This window comes from Argopecten irradians, chromosome 12 (assembly GCF_041381155.1).
Source record: "Argopecten irradians isolate NY chromosome 12, Ai_NY, whole genome shotgun sequence".
NCBI classification, from domain to species: Eukaryota; Metazoa; Mollusca; class Bivalvia; order Pectinida; family Pectinidae; genus Argopecten; species Argopecten irradians.
In genome coordinates, this window is record NC_091145.1 from 19,303,971 (window position 1) to 19,328,872 (window position 24,902).

The window sequence follows — 24,902 nt, forward strand, 5'->3', positions numbered from 1 at the left end:
TTTTGTAGGAACTTTTTTAACACAACAAACCAGCAAATAATATTGTTCAACAATTGGATATCAGTCTTAGTTCATATCTAACAAGTGACAATATTTGGCTTTAATTCATAACATGTTTGTGATCTATTCTTAATATGTCTCTAGCCAGTAAGGTAATCTGTTGTGAATAAAATGTATAATCTGTAATTTGGTGAAAGTTTTTTAATCAAATATTGACAATCACCTTTCCATTAAACAAGAATCAAAGTTAAATACATATTTTTAAATGCAATGTCAATTAATGTCTTAACTGTATTGCTGCAATTTCTCAAAACAATGAAGACAGATTTTCACAAACAACTTCACATGAAAGAAAGCTGTCTTTTAATTTGATGTATTTAATAACATAACCTCTTTATGACATTCCTCTTTTAACCTTCTAAATCACAACAGTAAAATCACAATTTCTTGTGCTGACAATAAAATATATAGCTATCATTCTGAACAAATTACTTATTTGCAAATAAAATTTGTAAAATTTCCTCTATAATTGAAAACCATACTTACTATATTATTTTGTAATAGAATATGACTTGTTAACGTGGAAAAAATCTTTAAGTTGTAATCCTATTTTTCACATTGAGATCCTGAAGTTGTGTTTTGTATAATAAATTGACCCTTCACCAACAGTTGAGTAAAAGTACACAAAAATATATCAGTTAATTCTATCTACATTATTTTGTATATGGGGAAACACTTGGCATGAGATTATGAGCCTTATTATTTATCATTATGTAGTTATGTGTACAAGTGTTTCTTTTTTTTCTTAATAAAAATGAGTACAGTACACGTGTGATAAATGTAATGTTACAAAAAACAAGAGGAGAAATTCTTTTACATCACAACCATACTGACAAACCCGTTTTGAATCAACATTACAGTGAACCCGCAATAATCTGTGATCCCCAGTCTAAACCGTCCAGATCACAAAATTTCTGGACTACCAAATTCTACATATTCTCAGTGAACTATGTAATGATACGGAATTTAATTAAATTTGGTTAAATAACGAAACTGTGACAATCAACTAAAAATATGTCAAAAGGCATGAAATATATTAAAAAAATTATACAATACCAGGAAATCTGATTTTACAATTAATTGCAATTTGCAAACGTAAAGAATTGATTTCGACAATGCCATAGGCCAAATACACGTAACTTTTCAGTTTTTTTAACCACAAACATATATGTACAAGAAAGTTTACCACGTTCTCTCTGCATAAAATGTTAACTGAAGCTAGGTACATTTGTAAGTTGTTACTGAGAAGACATGAACGTGCCTCAGACATTGACATATCTGAGCTTTAATTTCCAATATCGCAAGATTTTACAGCAATCAAATTAAAGTTAGCTGTTCACTATATACTCCGTTCATAGGGAGTTTACGGCGTATACATCAAATTTAGTAGATTTTACAGTGATAGGTATTTTATTCTGGTTATGCAAAATACAAGTCCCGGAACGTAAATTAAAGTTTTTTGCAACATAAACTTGAAGATTTCTGTATAGCGACACATTTCATATCATATGCTTCGGTTTGGTTGCAGAAATAAATGATTCATTAACCAATGGAACACACCTCGTCAATCAGTTGGTAATTATAATTGACTGACACGTGAACATCGAGGCTTGTAGCCAATGCTATGGCGGGGGCGGGGCCTCTAGATCTACGGCGACCTCCCCGAAAAAAAAAAAACAAAAACCAACATATCCATGTACTTCGGTACAAGATTTATTACATAAAAATGCATGTGTTCGTGTCAAATGACAGGTTGTTATAGACTTATAGCGATACGATGATCAATATATTGCAAATATTCCAGTTGTGAATATCAGAAAAATAAATTACAGCCAATTTATTCAAGATGCTCCACCGCCGACAGAGTATAAACGATACTCACCATTTGAACTATAATTGGTGTTTAATCGCGTATGTATATACATGTATTTAATTAACACAAATGATAAATTAATTTGATTTGGTGCATACGTATTCAGTACTTCATTGCATATAGGACATAGTGCCACAGATTTTTTCGGGATGCAATTATTTTTTTTTTATATCTTTATCTTGAAGTAAAATTAGAAGCTCAAACTTTTCAATGGTGGTAATGATGTAAAGCAAGTAACTTTTGTAATACTAAGTGTAAAGTCGTCTTCTCTTGTTTTTGATAGAGAAAAAAATACCACTTGTCAGAGGTCATCTTCAAAAAATGCTGAAATCAAGAAATTGAAGCATATTTCATTCTCTTACCGATTAACTAGTACTTAAGATCGGGATTAAGTCGATATTTTGTAAGTTACTACACGCTTCAAAAGTCTGTCGACAGCATAATTTACATTCCATGTATCTTTTACCATTAATCACTGACAGATACTTTTAAGGATTTAATTTGCAGTAAACTAATTATTGTATGATATGAAAGATAACTGCAGAGCTTATAATTAACCGACTTGAAAGAAAAATGATAACATGCATTAAGGTTGTTAATGAATATTTATATGTATAAATATATCGTAAATTGACACATTCGGAAGTCTGAACTACAATGTACATTATTATTGTACCATGGAACACGTGTGTTTATGACATAAGATTTAGATCTTCGTCGTTGGTTAGAGTTTTAAAAGAAAAGAGAACTATTCTTGTACATGTATAAACAAGTGTCGAAAATTATAATCAATCTTAATTTTTACAATTTATGTTCGTATTCTGTAAATTATAAAAGGGGTAGAATCTACTGCAGTATTTCATATAACAAGGATTTTATAGTTGAGGCATTAAAGATTAGGCCAATGATGTATCTTTATATCATTATACCGACAAAGATACCGACAAGTACCGAGATATCTGGAAAATGTCGAGGTGAAAAAAACCCAAGTACCGAGGTCTCCAAGTGCGAGATGTCCTGATACCGCTGCAGCCTGCTGCAACAATGCACCGTCATCCTTTGTGCCGAAAACTTGCCATTTTTATCACATTTACAGGAAAAAAAACTTCAGCTTAGGAATACAAAAAACTGTATACGTACGTAAAAAGATGAATTCAAATATAAAGAGGCGATGAGTTATAATGCAATGTTTTCAAATTGATACGTATCGAGCACGAAGCCACCGTGTTGTCACAACACAGCAGACGTAATCTGTTGCTCACAATACGTCACTTCCGGTAAAAAGGGGAATTCCCTAAAGTTGAAAATTCTAAAGGTATGTTTTTGAACGGAGATTACTTTTACGCCTTTTATATGTAAAATGACGCACCGGAAAATTTTTTGCTTCGTGTTATAGTATTTTTTATGGTTAATCAATGATTTTATTTAAGGTTTGCTTCCACATTACACTACCTCTTTAATAAATGTCATGTAACTATGCCAAAGATATATTGAACAGTGTACTCGCATCTCAGGAAGTCTCTTTTGATTTAAACTTTGACCTCACTGCCGGTTATCATTTATTTAGTAAACTTTACATGAAAATTATTCCTCAAGTTGGCCTGTATGAGTGTGAATAGACTTTTATTAGACAATTTGGGATTTAATTAAGGTTGCCTGTTTTTGTGGCATTTCAGATAAGCAGCACCTGCCATAATTTTTGTTGTCAGAGCAATAGATTGGGTTTGTTTGATTTAACTATGTAGTAATGTAACAACCAACCTGCTGCTGGAACCTGGTAACTGCCCGTGTGGGATTTGAACTCAATACCCAGGGATGGAGGGCTTGTGGTAATATGTCAGGACATAATTACCATACAGTCTGAGTATGATTATCAAAGAACTTGATTTATAATAGTATCAATTATCATTTAAACAAGTTAATAGTACATATCTACAGGTAATGTAGACAAAAAAACATTATCCTGTTTCTTGTCAATTTCTTTATAATTTAGTTAGTTAAAAGTAAAAGGAAGGAACCCACAGTTAGGGGAAAGAGGGACAAATTGTAGACTTTGCTTCAGCGTTGTGTAGGAGTAAATGGTCCCAACACTGGCTGAAAGTCTATTCACATACAGTTAATGCCAACTGTTTAGTGGTTGTAACACGAAAAGGCAGCAAACATTCATATCTTCACCAATACAAATGTGTTGAGCTTTAAGTGTGTGTCTCTGTGAACATCATTTGTCAGTGATACATAATTAAGAAGCATTGGTATATGTTAATTACATCATTGAGAAATTTAGTATTTTTTTAGTTCAATTCGACCACCATACTTTCTGACATTAGTTTCCTCTTTCAAATGTTTCTGTTAGAGATTACTTTTGTTAACTTTTTAGAGCTAAAGGCCAGTATATGTGGTCATTGTAACAACTCTCATAAATATTTTTATTTGTGAAAATAGATTTATAAAGTTTTCAGATTTAATTTGTATTTTGAATAGATTTGAATGCCCTTTTTCATGCAATTGGTACCGGACCATTTACCTTAGATTATACAATTAAGAAATTTGTTGCAATTTGAGGATGTGCCATTCTGATATATACCAGAGTTAATTCCCTTTATATCACTCTGGCAGTAGTGACGGAGTGAAACTAAGGGAAGCAACTCTGATAGACCAGAATGTGAGATATCAATATGTATTAAATTTCTTCAGTTAATGTATTATAAAACTAGCTAGCTTCTGATATTTGTTCTTCTATCAGAAATTTAGTATATGTTTTCTGATTTAAGATTTCAATAGTAATGTTTCTAGTGTCAGCTGTTAAAATTATCGGCACTGAAACTATATTGTACTCTGGCCTAGGAACAAATCATTATTCAAGCAAAAGATACGTTATTTTGAAAATGCTATTTCTCAAGGCATTTACAGAACTATTCATATTGATAAATCTGCTAAAATTGAATTAAAAGTTTGGAAGTAAATAAGTGTCAAGTGCATGCATCGTTTGTTTTCTTGTCTGTTGATGTCCTCGGTGAGAATGAAATGCGAGTTAAAGTTAAGATGGTTATTTTGTTTTGTTTTGTCAGTTCTAGTGCAATTTTGACCATTGTTTTATCATTTTGATATTTGTCCATGTTATTCGGCAATTTTAATTTTTAGAACATTTCCTTAAATTTTACATTATTATTGAAATACAATATTTGTTTGTGTTATGTTGATGAATTAACTGTGCTTTACAGTTTTTTATCTTAATTTATTTCTATTTTTATATTAAAAACAAATTTATATATATATAATTATATATAGTTTGATTTTTATATCATTTGAAATGAAATCAAGACATTTTTAATAGTGCCTAGCTGTTCACGAATTAAGAAATCAGTTAGATGGCAAAGCATTTTATTTAGTTTTTGATTTTACACTAAATTTCTTTAAATTATTTAATTTTAGTAATTATTTGATTTGATATTTGTATATGCTATTTCAATGTTGGAATGAATTAAAATGCATCTGAAACATCACCTTCTCTTCGAGTGTTACTTTTACTTGTTATATTAATAGAAAGCTGCAGAATCCAGTATGGCTAACTGCACTGTCTTGTTATTTGATCAGTTCCCAAATACAATTTCTACAACATTTTCTACTTCGAGAAATACCAAGAAAATAGAGTAGTAACAAATTTCCATTGTCAAAATCCAAGATGGTTGCCTCTCTGTCATCTTGAGGTTCATTCAAAGTGTTATGCCCTTTGGTAGTATTTTCATTTATTTGGGCGAATAGTTTGTGCTTTGTCAGTGCTACTGAGTGGGGTTTCCTGCTCTATATCTTTTGTAGTGTACTCCAATGAGGTATAATGTTGGCTGCATTTCCATTCTACCACTGGGTTAAAATGCAATCTAATTAAAAGTTGACTAATACTTAAGATCCTCTACAATACACTCAAATACAAGATCTAACAACTCCCATTCGGGGTCACCACAGCATGACCCCGATTGTCAGCCAATCAGCATGTCTCCTATGAAATTTTTGGTGTGGTTGATTTTCTCTGAAGTATATAAATGGCCACTAGCTATATATAGAATGTCCCGAATGGGGAGTTGTAAGATCTTGTATTGGAGCGTAACGTAGAGCATCATAATGAAGCAGAATTACAAGTATAAATTTTAATCAGATTGGGTGAAAATGTAGACATTATGACTTACCAGAAGTAACATATCATTTTTTTTCTAAAAACTTCCAAATTAATTTATATGAAATGAAACATCATTTGACTTCATGTCAATAACCAAAAGGCACAGGGTCATTCACTGATATTAATTTGGCTTGTAACATGCTGGGATGACAGGCTAGTAGGCTAGTTAGTTCAAATGAATGACATTTACCTTCAAGGTCATATGGTGAAAATGAGGCCTGTAGTATGTTGGAATGAAGGGCTAAATGTTTGTTCAAATGAATGACCTCAACTTTCAAGGTTGCATGGTGAATACTTGAAGAGGAGGAAGGGCTAACAATTTAATAAAATGAAAGAGCTTGACCTTGATTCAAGGAAACAGGTGAAATAGGTGGAAACCATTAATCCAATTATGTAAGTTATAAAGGTGTAAATTGTTCAGATATTAGGTGTGTAGTGTGGTGTATCAAGTCATATTGATGAAATATATGTGAATATGCATAACAAACTAGCAACAAGTATTTCTGCCTCTTTGGTCTAGTTAACAACTTGACAGATATCTCCGTTTGACTGCAATTACACTTAATCTAATAGTAGTTTGTTTTAGATACAAGTCATACGGTCAGAGTATCAAAATGTTTCATATTGATGTCATTACCTTTTATAAGAAATATGCATTTACTAAGGAAAGCTAGTTTTAACAAACTTCAAATGATTGTAAGATGACTGTTAAGGCCCTATGTGCCTCTTGGTTTCATTCTGTTTCAGTTTTTTCATCCTTCATGATTCAGGTTCATTTAGAATGTGACAGCTATAGGTTTTGGTTGTAGTAGAAAGCTAGAACACCCAGGGAAATCCAGCGATCAATCAACAGAATGGTATTTGGACAAGTTTTTTGTGACATCACAATCATAGGAAGGTGTGACTAACTGAAGGTAAATCAAGCCTGACCAACTTTGTTTTGGCATCCCGGAACCAAAATTACAGGTACAGTTAGTTTTTTAGCATTAACTTAAGAAGTAATCACAGTGAAAAATTTACCAGGCATAAAACACAATATCTGTAAAATTGTGTAGTCTTTACAAATGATCTGTTAACCAACTTTCTTTCACCGCTACTAAGTTTCACAATTTCTGTTAAAGCATTTTTGCAAAGATTCAGTTTCCTGGATTTAATAATGAATGGAAATACTTTTGAATTCAGTTGTAGAATATTTGCGGAGATAAACAAATTGATCGCAAATTTTGTGAAAATATATTGCACATGAAATAAAGTTGTTTTACTGTAAGTAGGTCTACGCTATCTAAATGTTTAAATACAAAGCACTTTTTTCTTTCGAAGTGTAAATAGCCTAAAGGTAAAAGTGGTGAGAATAAAGAACAAAACAAGTAAAATGAATTTTGCATATACATGAATATTTTATTGATAACCAATATTTTTTTTAATATTTCATCTGATCAAACAGAATTTAAAATAATGAATATCTCAATTTCTGAAAAATTCCTTATTACATATTGTACATTAAACTATACATTCTAATCTTTAGAATTCATTTCCCTTTGCTTCAAACTGTCCCAGTGAAAGGAAGGGCAGTTAACTCTAATTGATCAGAATGGTAAAGGTACAATTATTTAGTGAAATATTTAACCACAGGGACTTGACACAAATTTCCAACCAATGGTCAATATATATATAAATGTATTATAGTATTGACTGTTTGTTGGAAATTCATGCCAAGTCCCTAAATGTGTATTTGACATATAAGCTGTTTAATAAAAGAATGAATAACAAAAGACAGCAGTCAAGTGGAATCAAGAGCAGTATTATGTATGTGCATATACAGGTATACAAATAAGGCACATGTTTAAGAAGAATACAAGAAGGCAATATATGAAGGAATTCTGATGTACCAGAGTTACTTCCCTTTGTTTCACTCTGGCAAATCAGAGTTACTTCCCTTTGTTTCACTCTGGCAGATCAGAGTTACTTCCCTTTGTTTCACTCTGGCAGTTCAGAATGACAAAATTGTAGAACATTTACCGAGGACAACAACCTGTTTTAGTATAACAATAAAATGCTCTCTTTTGATGTTAGCCTGTTTTGTGGGTAAATGTACATACATGTACTTTAAAAGAGTTGATTCAGAAGTCTGAAGGAAATGCCACCAAACTAGTATATAAATTCATATCAATGGCATTCTAGCTTTTAAGTTGTATTTATTTACAATGTAATTTCAGCAACAGTAACCTTTTAACGAAATTCAAAAGTATAACAACTACAATTCTTCAGAAAATAATAAATCATTATCACTGAAGAAGCAGAATATACCCGTGAACTACTGTATACACAGTGTACAGTTATCTGAATAGGTATATGTTTAACGTGATAATAAAGATTTGTTTGGTTTAAAACAATTGTTATTCTCAACCTAATAACTGCCAAGAGTGAAAAATAAACACATGAGTCTTATTTTTAAGGAACACTGTCAAATCATCAAACTGAAATAAAATTTAACTGCACATTTGGCCTAGCTTTGGTTCATACTGATATACACTGATATGTACTGTAATATTTGGGAAGATACCTTCGCTAGCTTGGAAGCCAGAATAATCTTTCCTTGTTTCCAAGTTTAAAAAGAAAACTTACTTAATAAATCAATCTCGTTTTGTTCTACACATTAAATGCAGATTAAAAAAAAATATTATAAACTGCATTATCGTCATAGACCCTTAGGTTAACTAATAATGCTTTAAGGATAGTTATACCTGCTTTATAGCAGGACATTTATTCTCCTATCCCATGTTGAGATTCTCCATTTCTACATTCTGACATATCTTCCATCATGTTTTAAATTGCCTCACTTGTAATATTTTAACTACTTTGATAGATTAAAATTACATTCAAAATACATACAGGGCCTAGTTTCACAAACATTCCCTAACTTTAAGGAATTCCTGAACTTAAAATTCTAAAAAGTAAAGCATGACAGATTTTAAGGAAGGTTCCTTATCACTGGATTTTTTCCTGAACTTTTGTGTAAAGCTTTTCTTTGGGGAAATTTAAGTAAAGGAATTCCTTAAAGTTAAGGAATTTTCATGGAACTGGACGCAGACTGCACATTTACACATTAACATGCTACTTAATAATCAGTGGAAAATATTACAACATAGAGTGTTTTTTACATTCCCCTCTAAAATAAAATTTCAGAAACTTTCCAATGAGAAGTTTCAGAGATGTGTCTATCATAAACACAATCCTCTCATATAAGGGGAGATAATAACGTTGCTTTCTCATCAAAGCAAAGAAAGCACAATGTAAAAATAAGAAACTTGAGTATATTGTTTTGTAGGAACTTTTTTAACACAACAAACCAGCAAATAACATTGTTCAACAATTGGATATCAGTCTTAGTTCATATCTAACAAGTGACAATATTTGGCTTTAATTCATAACATGTTTGTGATATATTCTTAATATGTCTCTAGCCAGTAAGGTAATCTGTTGTGAATAAAATGTATAATCTATAATTTGGTGAAAGTTTTTTTAATCAAATATTGACAATCACCTTTCCATTAAACAAGAATCAAAGTTAAATACATATTTTTAAATGCAATGTCAATTAATGTCTTAACTGTATTGCTGCAATTTCTCAAAACAATGAAGACAGATTTTCACAAACAACTTCACATGAAAGAAAGCTGTCTTTTAATTTGATGTATTTAATAACATAACCTCTTTATGACATTCCTCTTTTAACCTTCTAAATCACAACAGTAAAATCACAATTTCTTGTGCTGACAATAAAATATATAGCTATCATTCTGAACAAATTACTTATTTGCAAATAAAATTTGTAAAATTTCCTCTATAATTGAAAACCATACTTACTATATTATTTTGTATAGAATATGACTTGTTAACGTGGAAAAAATCTTTAAGTTGTAATCCTATTTTTCACATTGAGATCCTGAAGTTTGTTTTGAATAATAAATTGACCCTTCACCAACAGTTGAGTAAAAGTACACAAAAATATATCAGTTAATTCTATCTACATTATTTGTATAGGGGAAACACTTGGCATGAGATTATGAGCCTTATTATTTATCATTATGTAGTATGTGTACAAGTGTTTCTTTTTTTCTTAATAAAAATGAGTACAGTACACGTGTGATAAATGTAATGTTACAAAAACAAGAGGAGAAATTCTTTTACATCACAACCATACTGACAAACCCGTTTTGAATCAACATACAGTGAACCCGCAATAATCTGTGATCCCAGTCTAAACCGTCCAGATCACAAAATTTCTGGACTACCAAATTCTACATATTCTCAGTGAATATGTAATGTTACAGTCATCCAGTCCTGGACATCCGGACTGCTAGTTTATCTGACTATCAACGTCCAGATTATAAGGGGTCCACTGTAATACTATGTGGCACATTTACCAGGGTATTAAAATGGGTATAACCATGTTTTACTATTTCAGGGGATGTAGATTTATTAGTGCGAGTATGAATTTAAGCAACCTTGGCAAACAATGTTTTCATTAGCAGTGATACACTTTAATGAAACTCAACAAAGCAAATAAATTTCTATTAAAAATTGAAAATTCTTAAGTATATTATTCAGAACCATATCTATTCTGATGCAGACTTTGTTATAGCATACAGAATAAGTAACAATTCAAGATGTTTTGTTTCTCTCTACCTGTCACTACAATGCATTGAGCAAGAAATTTAAAGGGACTAAAATGAGTAAAATGTACAGTCAAACCTGTCTATAAAGACCCCAAAAGGGAAAAGTTGTCTCAATAGTCAGGTGGTCCTTATACACAGGTAGAATAAATTGTGTTAATTTGGGACCCTAAGAGAGAGTGGTCTTTAAAAATACCTAGGTGGTCTTTATACAGAGGTGGTAGCTAAGGCAGGTTTCACATATACATGTATAGTACTTAACAGTTATCTCCCCTTGACTGGTGATAAATACTATACACATATTCCAAAGCCATTCTTCTACTTCTAGAATATAACTTCAAATCACGTAATTTGTAACTCTATCAGCTGGAAGATCTTCTGAAAACAATTCAGTTCTCTGATGACCCTGTCTTTCTTGGTATATTGTACAGTAGTATGATGATTGCACCAGAATTGTTCATTTGTGAACAAATGATTTTGATCCAGTGACTTTTGATAGCTGTAAAGGAGTCTGAAAATTGATGAGTGCATCCCAAGCCTTGTACACATTTCATGGTAGTAATTATTACATGTAATACAAACTAACATAAGATCATAGCTATGGCAGGAGAGTACAGTGTACTTGTAGATAATTTATCTTTAGGTCTATAGAGCTAACAAACCTAGCGGTAGTTTGTAGATAATTTTAAAGTTAAAACTGGGTAAACTTGACTATGTCAAAACACAAGCATTCGTGTTTAGTAAATGAGAATAGTTGTGAAATGACTACCGTAGAACTAAATTGATAGGGAAAGTTTGTAATGAATATTTTGAATATCAAGTCAATTAGTGCCAGGCGTTGTCCAATATACATGTACATGTATCAATGAAATAGCTAGTAAAAAGACAAATAGAGCTATTATTTGAATCTGCATATAATTACCTTATCAAAAACAATTTTATTTGATGCATTACCTAAACTAATGCAATAACTGTTTAACAACCGTTGAAACTTTGAAATAATAAACTTCCCTGTAAAGAATATCTTTTACAAGTTCCTTTTCCATGTTATAAATTTTCTTCAATTGCCTGGAAAAGTTTGGTTGAAATGATAAAATTCTGGTCATTTTTGGACAATATTTCAACAAATTGATTGTTAAATAGTATCAATTGTTAAATGGCAATTCTTCAGTCTTTTTGCAGGATAATAAGCTAGCTTACACACAGCAATATCATCTCATCTCATTTAAAAAGTAAGAATCTTAACAGTTTAAAAAGAGTTTAACAAACATTTAAACAGACATCATTTTCATGTCTTAATCTCTCACTGAAGATGACAAGACTCTTCATAACAAATCATAGAAATCATCGATTACATAATATATAATATGCATCTTAATAGTCAGATAATCATTCATTCACAGCATTTGATCTTGAAATATTTACAATATTTACGGATGTAAAAGTTTCTGTTGTTGTCACATTACTAGTATTTCATTGTAATTTCACAATTAACATAATAAGATATCATTCAAAATTAATTCTCACAATCTGACAATTCCGTTTATGAGTATTACAGAGTAACCTCCCTTACGGTTAGGTATCCATTGTGACATCATTATTTTGTAAGGCAAGCTCACGTCATTTTCTCTGAAAAGCATGGCATTACGCGTGCAAACACATGTCACAATCAATACCTACCCACAAGGGTAGATAACTCTGTAATATACAAAGAAAAAAGGACACAATTTTCAACTATGTCTTATTTCACAGATAAAATTTGTCTTGACCATGTACGTTATTTTCCTGTAAAATAAAATCTTTTATCTGCACAAAAACCGGCAATATTGTAGAATATCGTCATTAATGTATCTCAATTGTGAAAAATATTTGTGACATTTGAATTACCGGAACTCAATATCACCATAATTATATTATATTTATTCATTTGCTAACTATTAGAAACGGAGTTCGGCTGTGTTACCGAGTTATAAGGAGATTATAATGGATTAAGATTTTAAAGTCGATGAATGTGTTCTCAAACAATGAACAAGTATTTATGACTCAATATTGACAATCATATTTGATTTTATTGAACCAATGTATTATGTTCTTTTCACTGATTAGGAGTACCTGTACATTCAAATTATTTTGCATATTAACCAATGAATGCCTTATTTTAAAACATATCAGCGAAACAAAACATAAAATGTTTTCCCTACCAACAAAATCAGCAGCATTCAAGTCTGTACTATAATGATAATCATCGTTTAATTTCTTATTGGCAGAATAACTTTTATTCAAAATAAATTCAGTTTAAAGAAAATGAACCTGTTAAAGCATGATTTTGTTTTCATTATCGTCATGTACGTTATCAGCCCAACAAACTTGTGCTGATACATTATGACATCCATCTGTTGCTTTGATGACTGAAAATTACATTCAACTATAAGCAGTGGCCAAAAAATATGAAACAATAATTTCATTATTATAAGATCAAACCTACAAATAACTTGTATATTACAGTATAATTGACCACACAGAGTACATAGTAATCCTGCTATGTATTTAGTTGAGTATAACACACACCAGTTGTCGTCAGACCCCTGGTTTTACATGCGTGTGCAGAAGATACACAGCCTTTTTATCATTTGTACATTTGGAAGATGGTGGGTCCTCCCCGTCAGCTGCCAGAGAACTCTGAGGCAACCTTTTGAATGAGGTCTATGATCTGTTGTCGCTTGTCTTTCATTGTTGTGCTGTTGACGGTGTCCGTGAGCGACACACAGAAACCCTCACAAAGTTCTTTACATTTGTGTTCTGCAGTAGCTATCACATATAAGCCACAGTCATAACCTGCAAAACAAATACACAGTACTGATTAAATGAAACTAGACATGTAACTCAACAAGACCAACTTATATAAACCTTATGCTAAAAGGAATTTTCCATTCAATTGAAAACTTTGCAAGTAAAAGTAAAACTTCATCCTGAGCTGTAAATTTCAAAATTTAGTAGTTGCAAAAGGAAGTTAGTTAATAGTAACTACATTGTATTGCAGAGATACAATATCAATCAAATTACATTAAAAATAGCATTAAACACTATATGGTAAATGTGAATATTTTCACAAGTATTAAAATTGAAATTAGTATTAAACACTATTATTTATTTATCATTAGAGTTAAATTAATTGATCAATTACCATTTTGTTGCTGGGGACTATCAGCTTCAATCACTTTCATTCTTCCCCTTGGAGCTGTAACAAGATAAACAAACATTTAACTATCTAAATTAGAATATATACATATTTATCAAACAGCATTGTATCTGAACTGATTCAACCCTAAATATTTACAATGCACTGTTCCAAGCCATTGAATTAGAAGAGCCCAAATGTGTTTGAAGGGGTGAAAGAGTGAGGTTTCTGTATCATCAAAACATCTGGCCCAATAAATGTTAAATAAGCTTATTTCCAGAACTGTTATGTAGCGACAACTCCTTTCTATATGTTTGTAACAGGGCGAAAAAAGTGTGCCGCCAGCCAGGCTCGAACCCGCGACCGCGAACTTACTGGTCCGCCACTCTACTGACAAGGGAAATTCCCTCTAGCACGAAGCTACAAGGCGACCGTATCACTATTTACAATTATAACCTGCTACACTACTCCCCCTCTTTCAAACGTGTTCGCCTTCAAACACCCAACCTGCCGCTCTACCGACTGAGCTAAAGGGAAATTCCCTCTATCGCCAAGCTAGAATGCGATAGTATCACTATTTACAATTAAAACCTGCTACACTATTCCCCTTCTTTCAAACATGTTCGCCCTCAAACACACGCCAACCTGCCGCTCTACCGACTGAGCTAAAGGGAAATTCCCTCTAGCGCCTAGCTAGAATGCGACCGTATCACTTTTTACAATTTAAACCTGTTACACTATTCCCCTTCTTTCAAACGTGTTCACCCTCAAACACACGCCAACCCACCGCTCTACTGACTTAGCTAAAGGCAATCTGATTAAAATACAGATCATTATAATCACTACGTTGGATAAGAGGATCTGAGAACATCCCATTAGGGGTCACGTCAAGATGACCTTTTGAAATGGCCAATCAAATTGGCACTGCCAGAATCTTGACTGGGGACGAAATAGTTTGAAAAAGCTGTCCAAATTATTTTCGTGTATGTAGCCATCTCGCCCAAAGTGCACAACAAAGCTTATTGCATATGTATACTGGGGCGAAAAGACATTTTCAATTGATGTTGTTAGGTGTAGAAACTGCATTTGCTCTGAAGTACACGTGGTATAAAGGTCATCTGGACGTGACCCCTTATGGGATATTGTCAGATCCTCTATTGAACGGAGTGGTTATAAGGATCTGTGTTTTAATCAGATTTAGCTAAAGGGCAATTCCCTCTTGCGCCAACCTAGAATGCGACCAAATCCCTATTTACAATTAAAACCTGCTACATGTTAATAAGGACAGAGAGTGTACAAAACCTGCCACAGTAACCTTCTTTGTATGGCACCTTTAATTAACCAGTGTGGTATAATATATTAGTGATAAGAATTTTAGAGTTTGAAATTTGGATTAATATATAATTATCTACATTTACATATGCGCCTTTCAAGTATGTTACATTGTGTAGGTCAAGCACATGTGTCTCTTATTTACAATAGCATATGTAAGTACATGTAAAGTCTATTGGAAACCAACTTCTGTTAGGGTCATTGTATTTATAACTACTAATTACATAGCCATGTTGTTAATTATGATACAGGATAAGTCCTAATGATTAACCATGTTTCCCTATGTTATACAGCAGCTACATTGGTATCAACTGTTCCAGTTATTGGGTATCATACCCAAATATTGACATTTGTTATCCAGGTGTACTGCTATATTAACTCGCCAGAAACTTCTGTACAGAGTCGACTCCTAAGACTCGAATAAACGTATCGTACCATCCACTCAATCTGCGTTGGAGTTCTACATTTCCACAACATAGACAACCACAAGATTATCAATATTACACAAGACCAGGGTCCCAAATGGCCAATTTCAACACAATTTGACATGTGTATAAAGACCATCTTTTCTGTCTCTTGATCATGAGTGGTCTTTATAGACAGATCTGAAAGTTTTATAACTGGATTTATAAATGTCCTAATATTTTAAACTTATAGCATATCAATTTTAACTGGAAGGATCAAAAGTGTGCACCAACTCTATGTTACATTGCTAAACCCATCATATTTTTTTAACTTCTGGTATACACAGACTGCAATTAAAAATAAGAGGCTTTTGTGTACAGTGCAATGACATATTAATAATTAATTATGTGCATTCCATCTCCTGCTCAATTTAACATGTTATTCCACAGGGCTCGAAAATTTTTACCCAACTGTATACTTACATTATACTATAATATATGTAATATGTACTGTATACTGTTGGTTAAAAATTTTGTGCCAGGTCCCTGTGTTATTCAGAAGCAAAAAAGTCCAAATATTGCAATGTAGTGCAGGGTAAATAAATCTATCAAAGATTACTTCCTTATGATAAGCCACTAAACAGAGTGCCTTCAGTGTAGGGTGCTTTTATACTTGTATAGTCTTTTTAAAAGTTTAACATATACCTGTATGGTCACCTGCAGGTATATATATATATATAATTCAGGTATATATGTATGGTTCATGATTTGCAAGCAATAACTAAGTCCTTTAGACATAATATTATATATGACCTTATTTGGGGTTCAGGAAGACCTAACATATGTATATAATGCATTCACCCCTGGAATTATAGAGGTGTACTATATACTGTGCCAAGGGTAGTTATTATTGTGTTTATGTATGTATATCTATATATAAACTTGACCTCCATTATCTACATTAAATGATCCATGAAATAGTACAAGTCTGCTAATGTGACTGGATCGTCTAGTTTTCATCATATGATACCTCCAGATCATGTTTTAAGAATATCAGCAGTACAAGTACACTGTGTCAAGGCTAAACCAGACAACGACACTAACGTTATATGATATACTGACAAATCCACATAACTACATTCAAACCTATCTATAAATTTATGGTCTTTATAGTCATGTGGTCTTTAATATATACAGGTTGAATTATGTTGAATTCCGTCATTTGGGAAACTAGACCAATGGTCTTATTTAGCAGGTGGCTTTGATACAGAGGTGGTCACTAAAGCAGATTTTCTATACTATTTACACATATACATGCACATTTGTACATCCAAATGAAATCAAATACAGAAACGGACCAGATTCAAAAACACCAGAGATTTATAGAACCAAAATAAAAAGAAATTTGATTGCTTTAACAGGTTTGTGTTGGGTGTTCTATAACTGGGGTCCTCCTCAAATGAAAATGGGGTCCTCTTATGTAATTAAAATGGTGTTTCAGAAAAAAGTGGGGTCCTTTTCATTTTCTATGCATAAAAAAGAAATGGGGACGGCTTCAACGCAAACCCTGAAAAATATAATGTGGTAAATTGGGAAATGTTTGCTGTAATCAAGACTTTTACGAAGGTACTTAAAATAAGACTGACAAGAAAATGTCCTTATATCATTTTTGTGCTTTATTGGGATATTGAATACTAGTCCCCTAAACCTGCCTATATTATTAAGGTGTTTTTTTGTTTTGTTTTTTTGACTAATGTATTATATATAATATATGTAATAGACAAAAATAAAATAAAATAATAAAGGTAGGTTTAGCAGACAAATGGAATACTAGCCGGCAACTAAGCAATAACAGAGCTAGGTACTGACACGTGAGTTATTAAGGTTCACAGACATATACAACAGACTCAAGGCCAATAAGTTCTTGCATTGACACACATGTAAAGTTCCTTGTATGTCATCGATATACATAATGCCACATTGTATACATGTGTAAAGGCCAATAAGTTCTTGCATTGACACACATGTAAAGTTCCATGTATGTCATCGATATACACAATGCCACATTGTATACATGTGTAAAGGCCAATAAGTTCTTGCATTGACACACATGTAAAGTTCCATGTATGTCATCGATATACACAATGCCACATTGTATACATGTGTAAACTGAGTATTTAGGGGTGGGCGAGTCTTGCACATTTACAGATCAACAACAATAGACACACTGCACAGTACAATGCACACCGCCAATTATGCCAATTTATGGTATTTTACAGTATTTGTTATACACCTTTCCACCAGAGCGCACCCTAATATGTCGGAACTAATCCTATTACAAGCACATGAAAGGAACACTATCTTTAAGCCAGTAAAGTACAACTCCACCATGCATTATTTATGTGTACCACTTTCCAGGTCAATCTCACCGTAAATCAAACTTGTCATGTTGTTGACACACATATCTACTATAGACAAATTTTTGCTGAGTAGTACATAAATGTATGTGTATTACATTATCTTAGATACCAAACCTATGTACCGTGTATGCTAATATAAATGATCATGTATACTATAATGTAGCTCTAATTTACATAAGAATAAAGTTAATTAAATGTGTCTTTACCTAATTTAATACAGAAATCATAGAACTGCCTGAATAGGTATACAGTGCACTAGCAGCAAACTAATGAGAAGTGTTTTTCATATCACTTACAAAATGTAGATGGACTGGGATGGACCATGGAGGGAAGAAGCTATCATTTTTATAACTTCTTAATGGCTGTTTATAGTAAATAACTTTTTTTTTATTCTGCATACTTCAAAATCTCTGGGACTTTTTATAGTAAATAACTTTTTTTTTATTCTGCATACTTCAAAATCTCTGGGACTTTTTATAGTAAATAACTTTTTTTTATTCTGCATACTTCTTAAAATGCACAGCTGCATAAAGCAAATTATTGTTGTTTTATTCAATTTATGAATGACACATACCAGTAGTACAAGACCAGCTTATTATGTTTTTGTACTTGAATGTATTTATTACTTCATTTACAGGTATCCTAGATTTTTTAAGAATATCTTATTGTTAAGTTGAACCAAACAGTCAAAGTTTTAAGGTGATAGATTGTACATAAGTATCTTAGACACTTGTTTCCATTTTCCTTTATATTTATTACATGTATATATATTTCCTTTATATTTATTACATGTATATATATTGAAATTTGTTGTATCAAGATTTCATATAATTTCAAATAAAGAAGGTTTAAACTTAAGTTTTAGGAAGAGTAATTGATACTACGAAAGTTTAATGTAATAAAAATATGGGGAACAACGTAAAGAGATCTATATTTAATAGATTTCACAGGGTAACTTTCGTAAGATATATAAATGATGATTTCTCTTGGGTCTAATTTAAAATTTTCTACTGATATTACATTTACACAATTTCTACTGATATTACATTTATACAACAACAGTTTAAATGCAGGTGCCATCAGCTCATCTCAAACTTAATATGTAGTCATTTGTGCAACATATTTCAAAATTCAAACATAAACATGCAAGAATGTATTGAGATCATTTACAGCTGAACAATATTTGAAAATTAAGCATGTTTGCAATATTTTTTTTTTAGAATTTCCCCAGTGTAAATTTTCCTATTTTGCTGCATTTGCATGTATATCATATTTAGTTATTCGATTCATAGAATGTAAATATTCAATTGAACAAAAATATCAAATTCTACATGTGACAATCAACAAAGTATTGAAATTGTCCCGATGATATTTATTCAGAACACAAACCAATTAATGTCTTCAAACAAGTTTTCCTGGCCGGGAGTAAAAATATTACAGCAACAACAGATAAAAATAAAAGCTTTACCTAAGACGTGAGGCTGTATCTTGTAGGCCAATTGTTTAGCTATTTCCTTATTGGCACTGCCAAAGGAATCGTAATGGCGGAACTCCTGACGACATCTGATGTAAACCAGCAGACTCCTGAAACAACAAACAAAAACTTAACTACTCATTAGGCTGCCAAGCAATATACAAAGCTTCCTATATATACTCACATATAAACAAACATATAAGCCAACATGTATATTTTTAAGTGTTTATTTTCATAATATGCATGAAGTATAAGCATTTTGCTATTTTTTTTTCGCACTTATGTTCAAACTATGCTGCAAACATCAGTAGGGTTATTATTTTTATTCATATATGAAACACAATTGATGGTTCAATATAAATATTGTTTTTGTTTCTGCCATTAAATGTCTTTCATGTAATTACAGTAACATAATTTTTCTCTTAGTGTTAAAATTTTCACGTTTTACAGTATCTAGGCAGAGAGGATATATCTAAGTAATCTGGCAAAACCAAAACCTGATCACAGGTGAATATTCAGTTTGAAAAGCATTGTCTCTTTAAACAACACAGATGAAGAAACTGCCAGAAATGTAGCATTGTTTACAAAATTTCTTCTTATTTTTCTTAAATATTCACCCCTACAGACATATTTAGACTCTTCCAAATCAAAGATTAGACCATTCCATTATGAAATTTCATGGGTGAATATGTTAACCGATACACTTACCAGTGTGTACCACCTGCGTTGTCTGGGTTGTTGTTGTCGTTGACTGCCATAAACACATACTCCTTTACCTTGAGATTCAGAGGTTCTAGAAAAATGCCCAGCTCCTCCGCTAAAACAACCAATAAAACTAAGTATGTTTTTAAAGCATTGACACAGGCTTACTTTGGGATACTAACTCAGACATATATACTAATAGTACAAATAAAGGTTTAAAGTGGATGTTACTAAGATCAGCATATATTTGATCAGTACAGATTGGTTTTTAAATTAGGTTTTAATTAATAATAATCATAACTTATTACTTTAAATTAAGAAGTAAAATGCTATAAGTAATTATGCCCGATACACTGCATGGGGATCTGGAATAGACAAAGGCCAGTGTTGATAAATCAAATACTGTAGTATGACAATCACAAGAGGCCCATGGGCCTTAACAGTCATCTGACTTATGGCACAATACAACATAGTCGTTTAAAGATTTTAGCCTATTTGAACCCTGTGACCTTGAATGAAGGTCAAGGTCATTCATTTGAACAGACTTGGTAGCCCTTCACCCCAGCATGCCACAGGATCAATATCAGCTCTCTAGGCCTCTTAGTTATTCACAAAAAGTTGTTAAAAGATTTTAGCCTATTTGACCCCTGTGACCTTGAATGAAGGTCAAAGTCATTTATTTGAACAAACTTGGTAGCCCTTCATCCCAGCATGCCGCAGGCCCAATATGAGTACCCTAGGTCTTTTGGTTCTTGAGAAGAAGTCGTTTAAAGATTTGAGCCTTTTCCACCCCTGTGACCTTGAATGAAGATCAAGGTCATTCATTTGAACAAACTTGGTAGCCCTTCATCCCAGCATATTGCAGGTTTAATATGTGTACCCTGGGCCTTTCGGTTCTTCAGAGAAGTTGTTTAAAAATTTTAGCCTTTTTGACCTCTGTGATCTTGAATGAAGGTTAAGGTCATTCATTTGAACAAACTTGGTAGCCCTTCATCCATGCATACTACAGGCCAAATAGTACAGGACGGACAGTGCATGATGACAATAGATCATCCTTACCCTTCAGCTCAGATGACCTCATAAATCAATTAAATTTTGGTATACATACAACCCTTTATAGGGGTACAACTACTTAGTATATAATTTACTAGTATCCCAGAAAAACCATTATATTCTTTTAGGTAAAACTTATCAGCACCACATCTTACTAAATAAGTGCCATAGTTTCCAAATTCCATAATTAGCTCAACTTTTTCCAGGCCTTGAAGTGCACTTACCTAGAATTTCATCTTTTTTGAATGCATATAATTATGAAAGTATGAAAATAATGAAACAATACATGTAGTTTGAATTTCTTCACTTTCTTTCTATTACAAATTTTTTTGTGGTTTTACTTTATATGTATTAGTTTGTACAACAACAATAACTGTTGTTTAATGTGATAAAGAATCAAATAAAAAAGATAATTTTGCTGAGTAATAAAAGGGGTACAAAAATTTCAAATTACCTGGAGAAAGCTTAATGAACTGTGTCACATCAGGACTAATAAGGCACAGCCTATCTGCAGAATGGCTGAACTGCTCTCTTTCAAAATATCTGAAAAATGAAATAAAATAATCTTTGAAATAAATTCTCCAAGATCAAAGGCAAGTATATAGTCAAAGCTTGTTGTCATGGTGTTTAACTATATATAGAAGCTAAAATGACTTGTATATTATATTAACCACGAACCATGAAAGTATGTAACTATTACCGGAACAGATAATGGAGTTTGAATAAATTAAGTTAACAACTGATCATGAACTGAAAAGAAGATAATAATTAAACTCTACCTTTTATGCATTTTCCAAAAACATATTTTTTATCTCAATAATAAACCAATTATTCTGTTATAACAACTGAAGGATATTACTATTTTCATGTAACAAATATACAGACAGAAACATATACATGTACATTTATGAATAATATATATATATCAAGTTTATGGCAGCTATATAGCTAGTACTGTACCTGCAGGTTTAACTGTACCAGGGTATTATATTTCTGATCCAGATAAAACTAGGAATAATTTATATAAAACAGTTGTATAATCGTTACTAATGCTAAATTATCAATTGATTTTTTTATTGTAATGATACTAGTTTAACTGAGATAAAGAATAATGATAACAAGCTAAGATGTCGGTTTTTCTCTATTAGAGTTCATATCCTTGATATTATAATATTTTATATAAATACTGTTGATAAGAAAATTCGTGCCAGGTCCCTGATATACAAACCTGAGAATATTTTTAAATATCACAGGGAACCTGTTTCAAGTTTACATACAAGAGGCCCAAGGACCTTAACGGTCATCTTACTACCAGAGATGTAACAACACTTTGTCGGGACCAATCCCCGACCATACATGATCATTTCAGGCAAGTTTCAGCCATCTTTGATTTTTGATCGACCCAAAAAAAAATTTATAGAGGACCATGTCAGGATCATTTCAGGCAAGTTTCAACCAAATCGCACTGGTAGAATATGTGAAGAAGTGTGTTTTCAAGATGGCGGCTGTGCGGCCATCTTGGAATTCGGATCGACCCGAAAAATAACAACACTTGTTCAGGATCAGGACCATGTCAGGAACATTTCAGCTATGCACCGAAATTTATACACCATTTGTCATCTATTACAACGCGAGAGATATTTATTTGCCAACCATATAACCATATATGGCACCTTAAATAATTTAGGTCTACTGGGCAATGGGCATAGGCATTACCTAAATATCAAATTTTGTCGAGTCCCTGTGTATACGGACGTTTTAATCAGATAAGCTGATAACTTTTTGAAGTTTACATAGACTTTCACTTAGGCAGTGTCATAAATGCAAACAATACATACATAGCATATGAGTACCTAAATATATGTCACGCTCCGTAATTATGTCAATAAGAAAGGCACGATTGCAATTGGTCAAGATCAGCAAGTGACCATGTCCGCAGTGTCCGAAGACTGAAACAGGGAGCATGTTATGCATAAATTGATGGATTCACGTGCATTGAACGAAGCAAACTTACTCAAAGCAAAATCCAATAACTTTGTCGTTTAACCAGTGTGCACCTTCCAGAAGTTTCAGGTCCGATTTCCGTAATAAACTGTCATTAAAACTCAATACTATATCGTTTTCTCCATCTGCCATGGTCACAATCCATGTTATATGACGTCACTTCCGGCTTATTAAGGTCATATTGTTTTTTTAAGGAGTCGTGCACCTAATAACGAATATTTAAAAAAAAATGTTGAAACTCATATTATAAAGAAAAATATTTAAATGCCCAAATATGAAGTATCTAATACGCTTAGACACATACAAATCTCTGTTGCTTCTTGATATTGCTAATGCCACAGTCATGTCAGAGTTACTCCCCTTTGTGCGGTGTTCATCAAACCTTGCATATGGTTGTGTACTGTATCACTTATTAAAATATCATTCTGAAAGCAATAGAAAAGTCTTATATATGATATACAAGAAATACCTAAATAAACATGGTCATTACACGTACTTAATTATATTGTACACAGGGACTTGGCATGAAATTCCCACTTAATTTTATACATATTGATCATTGGTTGTAAATTCGCGCAATGGCCCGCTGCTTGTTCATCTATAGGGGTTACTACAACTAATATTATATCAACCCCTTGTACTTACTATAGACCTCCGAATTCTCCAGTTATCACCTGGTCTCACATATCTCAATCTGTTAAACAAGCCTTTAACACGGGTATAACTAACATTGTGTTTACAGGTGATTTCAACGCTAACTTGATGGTCGACAATTAGTCCTCTAGCTCACTTACGAGATATACTTATTCTATATAACTTGTCTCAATTAATAGAATTACCTTCATTTTTTACTGAATCCTCTAACTCACTGTTAGATATTGTGTGTGTTAATGACAGTAACATAATTAGTAAATGTATTGTCGGAGAGAGCTTCCTCGACCACCCGGTTAGATACATGTACCACTGTTCTACTTTCTGTTCTATTACATGATTAAACCAATTCAGCAAAGTTTTAAACGTAACATTTGGCTCTTCGATAAGGGTAATTATGATTTATTTAGAGGAAAATTGAATGATGTTGACTGGAATACATTGATCGACGTTAAAAAATTTACAGAGACGTTGCTTGAAATAGCTAAAACCTGTATACCTAACAAAACCATTACTGTATGATAATTTGAAGTGCCCTGGATGTCAAATGAAATCAAAAGGTTAATTCGTAAACTAAAACGTGCCCACAAAAGAGCCAAACGTTCTCCTACAGATGCTCACATGTCAAATTTCCGCCAAAGTCGCAATAAATGTATCAATTCTATCAAACTGGCTAAAATCGCATATGTCAATAATTTTTGTGGAAACCTTCGGAAACCCTCTAATCTCAGTGTAAAGAAATAGTCGAAAGCTGTATAATCATTACATGTACTTCCTAATCGTAAAGATTCCACAATACCCCCACTTCTTCATAATGATGATTTCGAAAAAGCTTGTTTATTCAATGATTTTTTTTCTGTTCCGGTACAATATTGATGATACTGACACTGTTTAGCCTAAC

General features: G+C 32.4%; 1 protein-coding gene across 1 annotated transcript; it reads right to left on the reverse strand.

The window, feature by feature from the left end:
- Positions 1–7,480: 7,480 nt before the first annotated feature.
- On the reverse strand, positions 7,481–23,528 carry LOC138335947 (sentrin-specific protease 8-like). The gene is made up of 6 exons (XM_069285153.1): positions 23,361–23,528; positions 21,801–21,889; positions 20,300–20,408; positions 19,586–19,701; positions 13,968–14,021; positions 7,481–13,618 (listed from the first exon to the last, which is right to left on the reverse strand). Exons 1-6 carry the CDS (start codon positions 23,480–23,482, stop codon positions 13,446–13,448), a joined length of 663 nt encoding a protein of 220 aa, XP_069141254.1. The 5' UTR covers positions 23,483–23,528; the 3' UTR covers positions 7,481–13,445.
- Between the last annotated feature and the right edge of the window lie 1,374 nt (positions 23,529–24,902).